The sequence below is a fragment of the Psammomys obesus genome, unplaced genomic scaffold (genome assembly GCF_907164565.1).
Source record: "Psammomys obesus unplaced genomic scaffold, mPsaObe1.curated_primary_1811, whole genome shotgun sequence".
In the NCBI taxonomy this organism is placed as follows: domain Eukaryota; kingdom Metazoa; phylum Chordata; class Mammalia; order Rodentia; family Muridae; genus Psammomys; species Psammomys obesus.
The window spans coordinates 1,763,108-1,780,067 of NW_026587032.1; the positions used below are offsets into that span (position 1 = coordinate 1,763,108).

The window sequence follows — 16,960 nt, forward strand, 5'->3', positions numbered from 1 at the left end:
CTTCCTTTTTCTGCCTATCTGCCCAGTGTCTTGACTGTAACAAATTCCCATTTCCTCACAATACCTTTTCCCCTTTCCCCCTGTGCATTCCAGCCTTATCCTGCAGTGAACCATTCAAACACTCTTAAGATTACTGCCACAGGTACCTTATGTAAACCTAGTCATCATTTTCTACTATTTCTTTACTCAGGAGCAGTTATGTGCTATAGCACGTACAGGGGTGTCATAGAGAGGACAACTTCCAGGATTTAATTCACCAGCACTGTCAGTCTTGGTGACTAATTAGCCCCCTTACCCACTGAACCTGCAGGTGGTTATTTTTTAAGAGAACCTTTCACTCCTAATCTGAATTCTCAGCTATAGTGCCAGAACTACACTGTTCTCCCACTTCTTACTATCTGTTGGGTGGTTTTGGTTGGCTGGTTGGTTGGTTTGTGGCACTAGGATTGAAGCTGGAGCTCATAAATTGCACTATTATGGAGCTCTACAATCAGTTCCATTTGAAGCTCTATTAAGAATCCCATGATTCGATGCGCTCCTTGGGGCCTTTAATCCCAGCTCTCAGAGAGGCAGAACAGGTGGATCACTATGAGTTTGAGGTCAGTCTGGTCTACAAAACAAGTCTAGGACACAGAGAAAACCTGTCTTGAAAAAAAAAAAAAAAAGAAAATCTCATGATTATTATTTCTGCAACTGCTGTGGTCTCACTGAACACACCTAGCTGAGGATGGCAGCTAACATCTGTAGTCCCAGCACTCAGGAGGCCAAGGCAAGCCAGCCTAGGCTACAAAGTAAGACCTTGTATCAAAAAAACAAACACACACCACATCACAAACCGGCTCTTAAGCTCACTTGCCTAGAGTCCTTTTACTCCACTGTAGGAGATGCAGGTACGTTACCCAGGCCATATACCACGACCTCTTTAGTATTGTGTGATGGGGTCACTATTGTTCCAAAGATTCTTCTGTAATATTCCAAAAACAAAGATCAAATTCAATCTTCCCTAGAACATCTCTTTGCAGCTTAAGTCCTACTAACATGACTATAACCATGAACCTGGCTAACAACTTTAAAGTTATTCTTTGGCCTGCTCTTCCACAAGTCTTCTCTAATCACCTTGGAAAGACAGCTTTCTGTGAACACCACAAAGAGAAATGACTGAGTTAACATACCCCCCTACCCCGCCAAGGCTTCAAATACAGAGGAACAGCATCTATGATAGCTTCCAAACCATCACAATCATTCAAAGATTTCCAGCCTTTATCAACAAGAATTATTCTTAAACGTTTTCATTACTGGGCCTGGAGAGATGACTGAGTGTTCTTTCAGGGGATGGGAATTCAACCTCTAGTGCACATACCTGAGGGTTCAAACTACCTGTAACTGCAGTCCCAGGGTATCCACACCCTCTTCCCTCTCCCAATCCCAAAAGCACTAGGTATACACAGAGTGCACAAGCGCACATGCAGGCAAAATACTCACAAGATTTAAAAATGAAAAAGTGTAAAGACAATGTTTCATTACAGCTTCCCCAGAACTACACGAACACACACTGCGCTGATGAGATGCTGCCTCACAACACCGCATCTGCAGATCTTACCTTTATACCCGTCAGTCCAGTGGGCAACTGCACCACCTCATATGCAAGATTAGATTTTTCTGCCTCCACAAATGGATCAGAAAATGCACGGCCATGAAATCTTTTAAATCCTTGAACTGTGTTCTTGGCATTGGAAATAACCTAGAAGAGAGAATAGCACAGAGAAATCATTCAGTTTTCAATTTTCAACAGCCTCAAGTTAATTAGGATCCTTTTAATTCACAAAACTTACTTCCAGAGCCAGACAAAGTGGTGCATGGCATTCAAGAGGCAAAAGCTGAAAGGAGTTCCAGGCCAACCAAGGCTACACAGTAAGATCGTGTAAGAACAACAAAAAGGAAGAAGAGAAGGAAGAAACAGAAAAAGACCACCAACACACACACACAGCCAACAGACTTTTAAGGTATGCTGTGCTGGCAGGTTCCTGGCTACTCCCATTCCCAGGAGTACTTTCTCTTTCTTAATCAACTGGCCTATTTCTTTACCATGTGTCCTGGTAACACTCTTTGCTCTGGGACACAAGAACATGGCTACTTCACTAAACCATCTAATGTCTCTCTTAGAAACGCTCAAAATGCAAAAAAAAAAAAAAAAAAAAAAGAGGCAAAATAAGATGTGAGGAGAAAGTATGGTTCCAAGTTTCAATTTTCTTTAGACATTCAACCTTTTTAAATCAAGTAAAATGAGAAAAGGGGGTTTACAAGGGTCTCAGCAGCAGGGCTGAAAACAATCTAGCATGTTTTCTCTTCATCAGTCAGGCTACTGCACTTACCAAAATACTTTCTGTTCCTAAACTTTTAAATATTTACAGAAAATGACTATCAGCTTCTAAAACTGCTCACAGTTTATGCTTCAAACTTTCCAGGAACAAATTCATCACTACATAATAAATTCTCATTAAACAGACTCCGCACAGGGCTGGAGCTATAGAAGGTCAAACACATACCTAGCAGCACACAACTCTGGATTCAATCTCTAGTCCACACACACACACATACACACCACAGACCCATGAAGAAAAATCACCAGAGTACATGTCTAGAACAAAGGCAATTTGGGAGAAGTTTCTAACTGTTCTTCTAACAGGAAAGTGAAATAAATTACAACATGTTCAAGCACTAAAATACTAAATAAATACTTAAAAGGATAACCCTTTTAAGTAGAAAGACAAGTATCTATAGTGTGATCTCACCTAGGGGGAAACACACTTAATGATGCTTACAAACAACAGAAGGAGGGCTAGATAATTGGCTCGGTGGTTAAGAACAAGTACTGATCTTCTGGAGGACCTGAGTTCAACTCCCAGCACTCCCATCAGGTGGGTACAACCACCTGTCAGTCCAGCTCCAGGGAATCCAACACCTCTGGCCTCTGCGGGCACCCATACTCATGTGAGGGCTCACACAAGTGCACTAGTGCGCACACACAAAATGGAAAATAAATCTTTTTTTAAAAAAGATCAGAAGGATTATTCATTAAAAAGTAACAGTGAGGCCGAGGAGAGTGCGCACACAACAAGCACGAGGTACTTTGTGACCCGAAACAAAAGACAACAGTCATTTCTCTCCATAATGGCCCAGCAGACGACTTCCACATTCACTGAACTCCTCTAAATACACTTTAATTCCTTTACAATAGACCATAACTATGGAGGACTATGATAACAGTGGAGGACATTTCAAGTTCCAGGATGAATATGTGCTCCTGCTCATCACAGCACAGGAGATATACATAAGGAGCCTGCACAGGCAGCAAAAGCTCTCTACACAATCCAACCCCATCTAGGTTCCAAATCAGTGAGGCCTTCAAAGTTAGGCCTGGCCCGAAACAGAAACTCAGTGTATCACAATCAATTCTTGAGCACATAAACAGGCAGCCAATATAATACAGTAACTGTTCAGTAAAGAAAGCAGTTTCAAACAAATCCATTGACAAAGTTTATAAAACCACCATTTGAGAGTAGATATAAATTCATTATCAACCGCCTCCAAAATTATTAAGAACACTCTACAAATGAGACTAAAACAATCAAGTAAAAACCACCTAACCAAGCAACAATTTTTCTTTGAGACAGGGTCTCTACTCATTTATCCCAGGTTGGCCTTAAACTTGCTTTGTAGCCAGATAAGCCTGAAGAGTACTAATCCTCCTGCCTCCGTGTACTGGCTAGTGTTATGTCAGCTTGACACACGCTAGAGTCATCTGAAAAGAAGCCTTTTTTCTTAAATTAGTGATGAAAGGGGGAAAGTCCAGCCCATTGCGGGTGGTGCCATCGCTGGGCTGGTGGTCCTGAGTTCTATAAGAAAGCAGGCTGAGCAAGCCATGGAGAGCAAGCTGGTAAGGAGTGACCCTCTAGGACCTCTGCATTAGCTCCTGCTTCCAAGTTCCTGCCCTGCTTAAGTTCTTGTCCTGACTTCCTTTGGTAATGAACAGCAATGTGGAAATAAAAGCCCAACAAGCCCTTTCCTCTCCAACTTGCTTTTTTTTTGTTGTTTTTTTTTTTTTCCAAGACATGGTTTCTCTGTGTAACCCTGGCTGTCCTGGAACTCTTCTTTGTAGACAAGGCTGGCCTCAAACTCCCAGAGATCTGACTGTCTCTGCCTCCTGAGCACTGGGATTTAAGGTGTGCACCATCACACCCAGCTCCAACTTGGGTTTTGTTGCAGCAACACCCAGGCCTCATGCATGCAGCCATCCCCAGTGAAGAATCTTGTTGATTTTTGTGTGAATGTAAGTCAAGTTTCTTCCTCTACTGCTTCCCACCTTATTTTCTGTGAAAAGCACTTTACCCACTGAGCCATCTCCTCAGCCCCAGCAGCAGCATCTTAGGCTCATTTTAGGTCCTGCCTGGTCAAAAAGCTACTCACGCACTTGCTGCTCCAGACTGAACTGTAACACAGGTCAAATATCCAACTCCTTAACTCTACAAATACCTCAGACATTTGGGGTAATGGGTTCTTGAGCTTTTGTTGCTATGGTTACTCAGAAACAAGCAAATATATCAAGACCCCGAGTGACAAAGAACATGACAAGCCTTTAATAAACCTCTTCAGGTCTAGTGTCCTTTCTTGTGGAGCCCGATTACCAATAACCTTAAATATGAAGAACATAAGGGCCTGCAGAGCAGACTTCCAAAAGCTAACAACCCTTCGCTTTAAAAAGATTCCCCGCAGACCGAGTGTACTGGCACACAGTGAAGATGAGGAAGGAAGAACTTGAGTTCAAGGGCAGCCTTAGCTAAAATTGAGTTCTAATGCATAATGCAACCTGGGACATATATCAGGACCCTACCTCAAATATTACTAAAAAATCCAGGCAACAAGACACACTAGCAATTCTGTATTAAATTTATTGTATGCTACTGTCATTACCCACAAGTACATAAAAAAAGGGCTCTGGTGCTGAGTGAATAGAATAGTCAGAGAAAGAAGTCATTTTAGGAGTGAGGATGGCACTGTACCTGGCTCTTAGCTGCTGCTCCAATTGAACGATTCTTAGGACCAAAAGAAACACAAGCCCTAGAAGATAAAAACAATTATTTAGGAATCAGACTTTACAGTAATACACCTGAATCTTTATCTTCCCACCAGGCAAGATTTCTAAATAACACCTAAAAAGTGTAATTTTTGAAAAATTTTAAAATTAAAATATAATTACATCATTCCCCCCCTCCTTCTAACTCTTCTAATGCCCTTCCCACTCCCCTTAAATTTGTGGACTATTTTTAATTATTATTGTTAATCTCACACACAAATACTTAAGTACAACCCCTGCTAAGTCCAGGTAGTGCTGCTTTTATGTGATTTAGGATGTAAGCCATTTATTTTCAGATCATATGACCTGTCTATAATTTTGCCATGTCTACTGTGTAAAACTGTCTATAACATAGACTGCCTTAGGATGAATTCTGTCATTTAAAAGCTGGAGCACAAGCTGACCATGTGCAGTGGCACAGGCCTATAGTCCCAGCACTCAGGAAGGCAGAGGCAGCTGGATTTCTCAGAGTTCGAGGCCAGCCTGGTCTACAAATAAAGTCCAGGGGATACCGAGTATCCAGGGTATAGAAAAACCTTGTCTCAAAAACAAAAGAACAAAAACCCAAACAAACAAACAAAAAAACAAAGCTGGAACACAGGTCTTATTTGGTACTACCTGTCTAAATTACTCAAGAAAGGTAGACAGGACAACAACTACCACCTTAACCTTCCATATCTCATGTTCAAATTCCAATACAAAGCAATATACTCCCATACAGATTAAACAGGCTTTTTTTTTAACATAGCTGAGTATCAAAACAGCCTATTAAAACAACTCTGGGGTTCAGGTGATTAAAAGGCTGTTCTTCCAAGGGTCATCATTTCAATTCCCAGCAACCACATGGTGGCTCATAACCATCTATAATGAGATCTGGTATCTTCTTCTGTTGTGCAGGCATACATGCAGGCAGAATACTGTATAAATAAACCTTTTTTTAAAAGGCATTTTCTGTACTTCTAGAGGACAGGAATTCCATTTTTTGTTTGTTCTTGTTTTTGGAGACACATTTTTTTTTTTTTAATAGCTTTGGCTGTCCTGGAATTCATTCTGTAGACCAGGCTGGCCTCAACTCAGAGATCCACCTGCCTCTGCCTCCCAAGTGCTGGGATTCAAGGTATGCTCCACACTGCCTGGCCCATCAAAGCACCTTTAACTGCATTTCTAGGGAATCTGGTGCCCTCTTCTGCTCTCCAAAGGCACCAGGTATGCAAGAGATGCACGATCATACATGCAAGTGTAACACTCATGCATAAAAATAAACAACTCTTGCCCTATTTGTGTGAGCAAAAAGTAATTTATTTAGAAGTAGCTTCCAGACTCAATAACATATTGCCAAGAGGCTCATTACCACCACCTGAATACTTTCCCAAATCAATCGTACCTGGATTAAGCTACTTGCTTTTTATTTGTTATTATTTTTTTTTCCAGACAGGGTTTCTCTATGTAGCTCTGGCTGTCCTAGACCACTCTGTAGACCAGGCTGGCCTCAAACTCACAGAAATACGCCTGGCTCTGCCTCCCAGGATGTTGGGATTACAGATGTGAGCCACTGTACCGGGGTAGCTGCTTGCTTTTTTTTTTTTTTTTTTGAACAGTATGTTTGCTATTAGTTATTTATGAATACACATGTATGTATGCATATAACCGAGAAGACAGGAATGTCAGATCCCCTAGAGCTGGAGTTGGGAGCTGCAAGGTGTGGGTGCTAGGAGTTCAAGTCCTCTGAAAGGAAGACATGTGCTCTTAACCACTCTAACCCCCTTTGCTGCTTTTTAAAAACAGAAACCTGCATGTAGATTTTAAACAAAACACTCAGTGTTTAAAAAGTAGGCTGCTAGGAAGTTGATGCTTTTGCTATCTAGACTTCTGTTTTGACCCTCGAAGCAGGTCATATTCTCTTTATGCTCATCTGTCACCTCCCTTTCCAGTAACTGGCATTCTCTTCTTTCCTACTTTAGTAATAGTAACTAGTTGCTTGCTTCCTGTAGTATTATTTGCCGTCAGAAGCATCCTACATACCCAATTATCAGAGAGGAAATGAGGGTGAAATGGCCATTAGTATAGTAAGTGTTAGGGTCTAAAAAAGTGACAACTCATGTCTCTGTACTTTATACTCCAGCTTGACCCTTTCTAACCCTCAACATGGACCTACATCTTCCAATTCAGAAGAGTAAAAACTGAGTCCTAGAGGGGACCCCAAGCATGACAACCTAAGTTTAACCTCCAGGCCCAACAAGGTTTAAGAGAACCGACTGCCACAAGCTCTCTTCTGATTCCCACATGCACACCACGCATCTGCTCACTCAGGAGCGGTCACACAAAATAAAAAGACATATTACTATTTAAGTCACATGCGGGGGGGGGGGGGGCGGTGCTGGAGAGAATATAAGACTTTTCCAGGCTTCAGAGGCTAAGACCAACGACTACTAAACATATCCCACATTCCTTACATATGGAACCTAAGTCCTCTGTTGTTCCAAGCCAGCCCCTATAACCGCTCATAGAGACCCCAACAGAACCTCTATTTATTAAGAACTAGAATCTTTCCACTTTACTAAGAGCTACTTTTTTTTTTTAAAGATTTATTTATTATGTGTACAGTGTTCTTGTGTATGCCTGCATGCCAGAAGAAGGCACCAGATCTCATGATAGATGGTTATGAGCCACCATGTAGTTGCTGGGAATTGAACTTAGGACCTCTAGAAGAGTAACCAGTGCTCTTAACCTCTGAGCCGTCTCTCCAGTCCCAAGAATTACTTTTGACACCTGCAATCTCCTGGTCCTTCAGTTGTCATCTGGACACCTGCCTAGTCCCAAGTAAAATAAATCCATCATTTCTATCTGTTAAAACTTAATGGACTTTGGCCTAATTACTTATGAGAAACTCAATTTTGATTTTTAATGTAATTGTTTCCTGCTCTAAAAGACTGTTTTACAAAGATGTAAAATCAACTACTGCAACTTGAACACTAGCATGTACCACCATGCACACACAAGGAGTACATGCATAACCATACAGGAGGCTTACTATCAATTGTGACATACATGTCAATGTCTCAAAGCAAAAGTCTTTTAACAAGCCAGGCATGTTAGCACCCACCTTTAATCCTAGCAGAGGCAATGGATGTGAGTTCAAGGCTAGCCTGCTCTACATAGCAAGTTCCAAAGCAAGCAGGTCTAAGTTACAACAAAACTAACTTACCACAGGGTTACAGGTACATGTTTTCTAACAATACAGCCTCTAGCCAGGGGGCTATTTGAATTTGATTTAACTAAACCTCAGTTCTTCAGACCCCACCAGCCAGCTTTCAAGAATTCAATGTTTACGTATGGCCTGTGTCTACTGTTCTAGACAATCGGGTACAGAGCACTTGTGCTATCACAGATATTTTTAAATAAATTTATTTTATGAGTGTTTTGCCTATGCTAGTACATCTTACACCAGCAACGTGCCTGGTACTCTCAGGAGCCAGCAGCAGATCTGAGCAATTCTTGTTCTACATGTTAATTTCCTCTAAGTGGGTTTACTTTTCTCTGTATCTCCTTTAAGAGTTCAAAGGTCTCACAGTAGGGGATCAGTGTCTTTCACACAGGACTGAAAGGTCAGCGGGGCAATGTGCTTGCTGATGAACCTGAGTTCAAACCTTGGGAACCACAGACTAGAAGGACTGATCTCGTAAGTCTGACCTCCACAGGCCAGCCATAGCACGCACACACACAAGTGCAAATTTAAGTTGCTGGGGGTGGGGGGGGGGCGTTGTTATATGGGGTTTGGTTTGGTTTTAGGACAGGGTCTCTCTGGATAGCCTTAGCTGTCGCCTCTGCCTTCTGGAGTGCTAGGATCACATGTGCGCACAGCCAGGCCTGCCTAGTATTTGTTTTTGTTTTTTAATGGCTTTTTTTATTGTTTTATTTTTTGAGACAGATTTCACTATCAAGTTCTGGCTGGCCTATTATAACTAAATCCATCCAGCTGGCCTCAAACCGAGATGCCCGTTTCCCAAATGCTAGGATTAAAGGCGCATGCCACCAGGTTTAATATTTTTTTCTTTTTTAGTTTTTTGAGACAGGGTTTCTACGTGTAGACTTGGCTGACAGTAGATCAGGGTGGCCTGAACTCACATATTCCTACCTCTGCCTCCCAAACACTACAATTAAAGGTGTGCACCACCACTGCCCAGAACAATTTTTTAATTTAAAAAAAAAAAAAGTCTTTCAGAGCCTGAGTTATTCGTTCTTTGTTGGTGTATGCAGAAACACAGTATAACAATCTTCACCTTCTTTAAAAGCATGTCACTAATGAAGTATCCCTCTGTGGCCACATGATACAATTAACCCTAAGCCTGAACTCCTGTCTAAGGATTGCACACATCCCTTGCTGTCCTAAGGAATCAGCACATAGTACTCAATGAACTCTTATGTTTTACCAGCTGGGTGCGGTGGCACATACCTGTCATCCCAGCACTGCAGGGCAGGCCAATCTCACTTTGAGGGCAGCCTGATCTACAAAGTGAGTCCAGGACAGCCAAGGCTACACAGAGAAACCCTGTCTCAAAAAAAAAAAAAAAAAAAAAAAGAAGTTCTGTACCAGTACCAGCAACTGAGAACTATAGCACTTCCACTCTGCTATCAATGGGTGATTTGAACAAGCATGGACAAGTTGCTGAGGCTCTACAGCCAGATACTATAGGCTTCTTTCTAGCTGGGCAACTCCTGCTACTTTATCTGAAATGCAACTTACTTATCTAAAACGGGGCAAATTACAGCATCTATCTCAATGCATTGCTACAAACTAAATCTGATTATCCACTTCGAAAGGGCTCATGTCACAGACTGGCACACCATAAAAAATAAAATACCAGGTATTACAACTTCAAGAAGCCACACAGACTAGGTTTCAAACAAAAATATGCTGAATTGTTTGCTCTGAAAACTGACTTTCCAAGCTGTCCACTAACATCTAGACACCCATCTTTCTTTAAAATTATTTTTGCTTGATCACCCTAATTCTGTATATGAAAACTCATCTAAGTGCTTATAAACAGAAAGTAAATTGCAACCCGAGAATCCAAAACCCGGGCTGTTAGATTCCAGACAGCCAGCATCTGTGCCCTTCTTTTCCATGCAGTGGTGTTTTGCCTGCATGTTATGTCTGCGCTTCACTACTCCAAGTCAGCCCTGCACAAACCCAGAGGAGCACTCAATCGCAGCTGACAGTGTTTTCCCTCCATTCCACATTACAAACTGCCACTACAAGAAACTAGTTCACATTTAAACTCAAGATCTCTGTTCTAAACTGTAAATCCTACCAACAGTATCCCTTTTCAGGCAGAGAATATTTGCTCTAGCTTTTCCAGATGAGATACTACCAGCCAAATATTTATGCATTTCAAGAGGTTTGCAGAGAACCTTTAACACAGGCTCACTGTTCCAGTGCACAGAGAACTTAACACATTCAAGAAAATGTTACTCTAACTCACTTTCTTCAACAGACTATATATAGTCTCTTCAAATGGCCTAATAGATACTTCCTTAAAGAGTGCTCTAGTTACTGTCTGAGCCTTAAACTAGAAAGTAACAAAGTTAGTATCGAACAAAGCAAGCACCTCAGATTTTAAGATCTGCAGTTCCTAAATTGGACCTGGTGGCTAATCTCTTTAATCCCAGCACTCAAGAGGCAGAGGCAGGTGGATTTCTGTGAATCTCTGTGAATACAAGAACAACCTGGTCTAATGAGTTCCAGGACACCCAGGGCTATGTCTCAAAAATAAAGCAAAACAAAACAAGTCTGCATCTCCTAAATTAAACAAATTCTCACTAAACTATTGACATTTAAATGAGTAGGACCAACAAGACAGCTCAGCAGGTAAAGACAATTACTGTCAAACCTCGCACTGCACTTAATAGTCACATGATTGAGAGCCAACTCCAACAAACTGTCCTCCAACCTCCAGAGTTGCACATATACACAGATACACACATGAAATTACATAAATAAAAAATTAAGAGAGGCTGAACAGATGGCTTTGAAAGCACTTGCTGCTCTTGAAGAGAACACAGGCTTGGTTCCCAGCACCCACATAGCAGCTCAGAATTGTTTATAACTCTAGTTCCAGGGAATCAGAAATCAGAAGTCTCCAAGGGCACTACTCAAATATCGTGCATGAACATACATGCAGACAAACCAGCCATAGACACGAAAATAGGTAATTTGGGGGGTGGGGGGGGTGGAGTCAAGACAGGGTTTCTCTGTGTAGCCTTGGCTGTCCTAGACTTGATTTCTAAGACAGGCTGGCCTCGAACTCAAAAGATCCACCTGCCTCCCAAGTGCTAGGATTACAGGTGTGTGCCACAGCACCTGGCTTTTTAGATACTATTTTATAGTTCCGCACTCAAGGAAGGCAAAAAGCAAGCAGATCTCTTGAGTTCAAGGCAAGCCTGGTCTGCAAAAGGAGTCCAGCATAGTCAAGGCTACGCAGAAAAACCGTGTCTTGAAAAAAAAACAAAAAACAAAAATTAGTGTACAAATTTCCAGATTTCATCTTGGTGTCATTATAATATAATTACTATAGTATTAATCAAAAAATGCAAAAAGGTCCAGGTACAGCAGCTCATGCCTATATCATTGCTCAGGAAGCTGCGGCAGGAGGATCACAAATTTGAGCCCCGGTTTGCCTAGGGCAACAAAGCAAGACCCTGTCTCCAAGGGGAGAGGGAAATAAAAAACCAGACTGTTGGCAAATATCCTGGTACTAAACTACTATTCTATGCAATGAGTGAAGAAAAAGGCAGGCCAGGCATACTAGTGTATATAATCCCTGTGTTCAGCAAGTAGAAGCTGAAGGGTCAAAAACTCAAGAAACTTTGGGTTAGGGAGATGGCTCAGTTAAGAGCACTGGCTGCTCTTCCAAAGGACCTGGGTTCAATCCCCAGCACCCATATGGCAGCTCACAACTGTCTGAAACTCCAGTTCCAGGGGATCTGACACCCTCACACACACGCAGGCAAAACATCAATGTACACACATAAAAAGCTCAAGGACCTCAAGATCATTCTTGGCTACAGTTCAATACCTGGGACACACTGTGGTAGAACTAACTCTCCCCCTAAGTTGTCCCTGGCCTCAACATGCACGCTATGGCAAATGTGCTCACACCACATGCACAATACTAAAGTAAAAAATTAACAGTGAGCGTAAAACCTCAGACTTAACGCAAAAGCTGCTCATTTCTCTCCCATTACTATCATACAAGGAGAAACCAAATAGCTCAGAACTTCCTGGGTATCAATCTTTTCTTTGCTCTTCTCATATCCATTCTTTCTTTCTTACAAGCCAATCACATTTTGTTGTTTTTTTTGAGACCATGAAGCCGCGGCTACATGAAACTTGCTCTGTAGATCAGGCTAGTCTCAAACTCAGAGTGGCACCTGCCCCGCCTAGAGAGAGCTAGGGTTAAAGACATGCTGTCCATCACAGTTTGTATAGCTGGTCACTTCCCACTACACCTTCATGGAAAATCCTAATCGTTCCCCAAGCCTTGCGTCAAGATAAGCCATCATCCTCTCAACTGTGTCAAGCACTGCTTGGCTCAGGTTTTCCCGTTGGATGGAATAATCCCTCTTCATAGGCTCCATGGCCTCCATGTGGACTCCTAGCCACCTTCCAGGTCACAATCGCCATTTTGGAAGCACCTCCCACTCACAGCACTGTGTCTCTCTACTACACTCTTGTTGGATTCTGTAGTTTTCCACCCTGTTCTTTAACAGATAGTAACAGTATGCTCTTGGTTATTAGCATGTGGTTTTTTCCATTACCGTGCCTATGACTCTTGGTTAGCATGTGACTTTTTCCATTACCATACCTATGATGGCAAGACCAAGCATTTTCTTGTTCATCACAGCATCCCCATCGCCCAACACAGTCTCAACAGTTACACTATATAATCTACTAAAATTCAGGAAATGGAAATGCAAAGATCTGGCCACTTCTCTGGCTTAAGTAAATCCCAATTTGAAATGAAGTACATAAAGCTTCATCTGCCTTTGCAGAATTAGTTCAACTGGGAGTGTTAGACTGAAAACGAAGTGCATCTGGCACAGCCAAACCACTGGGACCTGCACCTTTACACTTTCAACTTAAAACAATCCTGCAACTCAATCTCTGCATACTTAAGAGAACTAAATCCACTTCCACAACCTGAGGAAAAGGTGCTGTGCTTTCTGCCCCTATTTTCTAACAAGCCAAGCCTCCAGTATAGAAATCTATCAACTGCATACTGCAGAGTACATAACGAAGCCAGGCATAGTGGTGCACACCTGTGATTTCAGAGCTCAGGAGACTACAGTTCTGCAGTTCCTCCAAAGCGAGCCTGAGAAACAGTAAGGCCTTGTCTCAAAAAAGAAATCAGTGCTGGGCGTGGTAGCGCCCACCTTGAATTCCAGCATTGCGGAGGTAGAGCAAGGCGGATTTCTGCGAGTTTGAGGCCATCCTGGTCTACAGCGGGAGTTCTAAGCTATGTAGATAGACTCTGTCTCAAAAAAAAAAAAAATTACTTGAGTGATGATGAAGGAAAGTACATGGGAAACATAAGGCAAAGAATGGATTTCTGTGCTATCACAATTACATGACCAACCTAATAACCTATTCAGTCTTTATGCAAATTTAACTGCCATCCAGAAAATAACTAACGTTTCAAATAACGGAATTCACGGCAAAACTTCTGCACAGCTGCAATCTAAGAGATGACAGGTTGAGGCAATTGAAGTGAAGAATAAAAGCACTGCTTCCCAAGCCTGGGGCTTCTTCAGGTCATGTCTCTCCTCCCCCAGCCCAGCTAAATTATGCTCAACTCTAAGCAGGTGAGGCCCAAGAAGCCATATTCTGTGGCTCAGTCAGTTGAAATCCCTTAAGATGATCTTTATGGATAAAGTGAGGAGCCAGCAGAAACATTATCAAATATGAAATTAATGCTAAAATGCCTAGAAGCAAAACCTTAATACTTCTCAAAAACCAGTACAGGATATACCTCTGTAGAAACACAAGTAAGATTACCTAGTTTAAAAATGGGAAGCAGAGCTTGACTGGCAATTGGGGAGGGGGCTGAGCAAAATGTTCAAAAACTGATTTTGATAATGGTCCCAGAGCTCTGTGGCATCGAACTTGAGGACTGGTTGGCAATAGCCTAGTTGGTAGTGTTTAGTATACGTAAGCCCTGGGCTCAATCCCCAGCTGTGCATAAAACTGGGCTTTATGAGGTGTGGCTGTACACCTGAGAGGTAGGAAGAGCAAGAGTTCAAGGTCATTCCCAAAGAGTCATTTCAGAGCAGCCTGCACTACAGGAAACCTGCCACAAATTGGTTAAACTCAAGATGAAAACAATGAACTGGGGCTGCAAAACCAGAAATAACCAGAAGCGTGTCTAAATGATATTCAGTCTTTTTTTTTTTTTTTCTTTTGGAAACAGGGCTTCCCTGTGTGGCCCTGGCTGTCCTGTAACTCAGTTCTGTAGACCAGGCTGGCCCCCAGCTTAGAGATCCACCTGCCTCTGCCAGGATAAAAGGCAGGTGTGTGCCACACCACCGCTCGGTCGAAATTTCACCAAACCTGTAATCCCAAATATTGGGAGACAGAGGGAGGATTAACAAATATGAGATCACCCTGGACTAAAAGGGAGAATTTGTCCTTTAAGTGGAAAAAAAAAAAAAAGAGCAATCTACATATATTCAAAAGGTAGTCTCCCTTTTACTTCAGCAAGAAAATATCCAGATGAGTCATCTTTCTTTCAGATTTTTCTATACTGATCCCCCTAACTTCATGTAAGTTCTAGAAGTCAAGGTAAGCCCTCGAGTCATGCATTAACAACTGTGGCCACCATCCGGATGAATTCATTAGCATGAAAAAGTTCAACCCTATTAAGGAATAGGTGAGCAGAATAGGCAAAGAATGGCCCAATATCCTGCCTAACCCTAACCTCCTGAGGGAAGGGGTTGAAAAGCTATCAAGAAAAGCATCGACTTTATTAAATCTCGTTATGTATCCTGGCCACCCCAAAACTGCTAGCTGCTGAGGACAAGGGCCTGAGCCCTGGGTACTCGGACTCCACATGTTCCGGGCACCACCCCACCCCCAACTCACGTGCGACTCAAGACCGCTTCCCGGTCCCGAGACTACAATCTGCTCACGTTAACTTTTATTAAACGCTTGCTGTATGCAGAGTTCTGACCTCTCTTGGGTTAAACAACGCTCAACAAGCCCTAGACCTAGTTTCAGACACCACCCCTTAAAAAAAAAAAAAAAAAGTGGGAAAGCGGTCCATCCTACGGTCTCAGGCCTGCCTTCCCTTTCAGTTCCGCCTCGTGCCTGTGCCGACCGGAGTACCGGCTCAAAGCCTTCGTTTGGGCCTCGGGAAAGGCCTCGCGCCTGGCGCATGCCCAGGCTCCGAAGCAGGTGGCCACCGGCGACCAGGCACTAGGCGGGGGTCTCCTGCGGACCCTAGACTGGAAAACGAGGCACCCGGGAGGCCAGGCCCACACTTACGGCGTGCAGCGGTCGCTATACTCATTAGCGATCGTCTCGATGCCGCCGGCGCGGGCCACAGCGACATAGCAACTCTGAAAGCCCAGGTCTATGCCCACCACGGACATGGCGCCGGCTACTGCTCGGGCTCGGGCCCAGGGCCGGCCGGCGACACTGCACACAGAACCCGGCGGGGTGGGCGCGTGGAGAGGGCGAGCCGCGTGGGCGGACGGAGCACCGCGGCTAGGCGGGCGAAGCCGGGCGACCGTCCACGAGGATGCTCGGGTCCTTGAGAGAGACGGGCCTCTGCCGCTCAAGCCGGCTCGGGCTCCGCGGCGGCACGGGAGGCGCCGGTAGCGGGGGCGGAGAAGATCTCGAAGGCTCTCGTTGCGACAGGAGCAAGGCTGCAGCGCGAGAACTGCGCAGGAACGGAATGTTCTCGCGAGAGCCCCGCTCCGCCGCTTTTCCTCCCAAGGCTCCTCCCCACGTGACGTATTAGTGCATCACGTCCTGGCACAGGAAACGGGGGAGGAAGTGACTAAAGCTGTCCAGCGGGAAGTTGTCAACAGAGCCTGCGCGAAGTGCCAGCAGCCGCGGCGGGCTGTGGAACGCCTCCGTTCCAGAAGTTCCGCGAACGGAGTGCTACACTGTTCCAGAGAATTTGGGTGAGCTCACTTCCGCTGTTCCTCGTCATCGCGGAGGGACTTCCGGCGGTGGCTTCGCAGGCCCTCCGCAGTTTTTAGTAGGTCCCGCAGGGAACGCGACCTAATCCTCTTCTGTGTCAGATCGGCCTTATGGTGAAACTCAGTGAGTAAAAGAGACAAAGCACTAACCGAGGTAGAGGAGGGCTGGAGAGATGACTCAGGTTTAAGAGCACGCACTGTCTGTTCTTCAGCGGTCCTGAGTTCAATTTCCAGCAACCACGTGGTGGCTCCTAACCATCTATAATGAGATCTGGTGCCCAGTTCTGGCCTCTGCAGACATAATACTGTATAAATAATCTTTAAAAATCACTCAACGTCCTTAGGTCAAATGAGGGGCCTGTCAATCATAGATATTGTCCCTGAGTCGGACACAAAAGCCCAGATAGCTTCCACTCTTAGTTGGAAGGTCTGCTAAGACCAATGGCAAGTTTACGTAATGCTAATACATGCATTATATATAGCATGTGACAAAAATGTCATGCAGGCCAATATGACCTTGAAATTCTAAAACGCATATTCATAGTGCTGAGATTACGGCTATGCCCAACCATACATAATTGGCTTAAGCGAAAGAATCTGAAACTATAATGACCCCGACTTTAA

At 43.6% G+C, this 16,960-nt stretch overlaps 1 protein-coding gene across 1 annotated transcript in view; it reads right to left on the reverse strand.

The window, feature by feature from the left end:
• The window catches only part of Hspa4 (heat shock protein family A (Hsp70) member 4), a 41,488-nt gene extending 25,400 nt beyond the window's left edge, over window positions 1-16,088 (reverse strand). Inside the window, exons 1-3 of the mRNA XM_055602798.1 lie at window positions 15,675-16,088; window positions 5,061-5,118; window positions 1,601-1,741 (exon numbers count right to left, since the gene is read on the reverse strand). Of these exons, the coding sequence (XP_055458773.1) occupies window positions 1,601-1,741; window positions 5,061-5,118; window positions 15,675-15,781 (306 nt within the window). The 5' untranslated portion in view covers window positions 15,782-16,088. The remainder of the gene's footprint in view (window positions 1-1,600; window positions 1,742-5,060; window positions 5,119-15,674) is intronic.
• Between the last annotated feature and the right edge of the window lie 872 nt (window positions 16,089-16,960).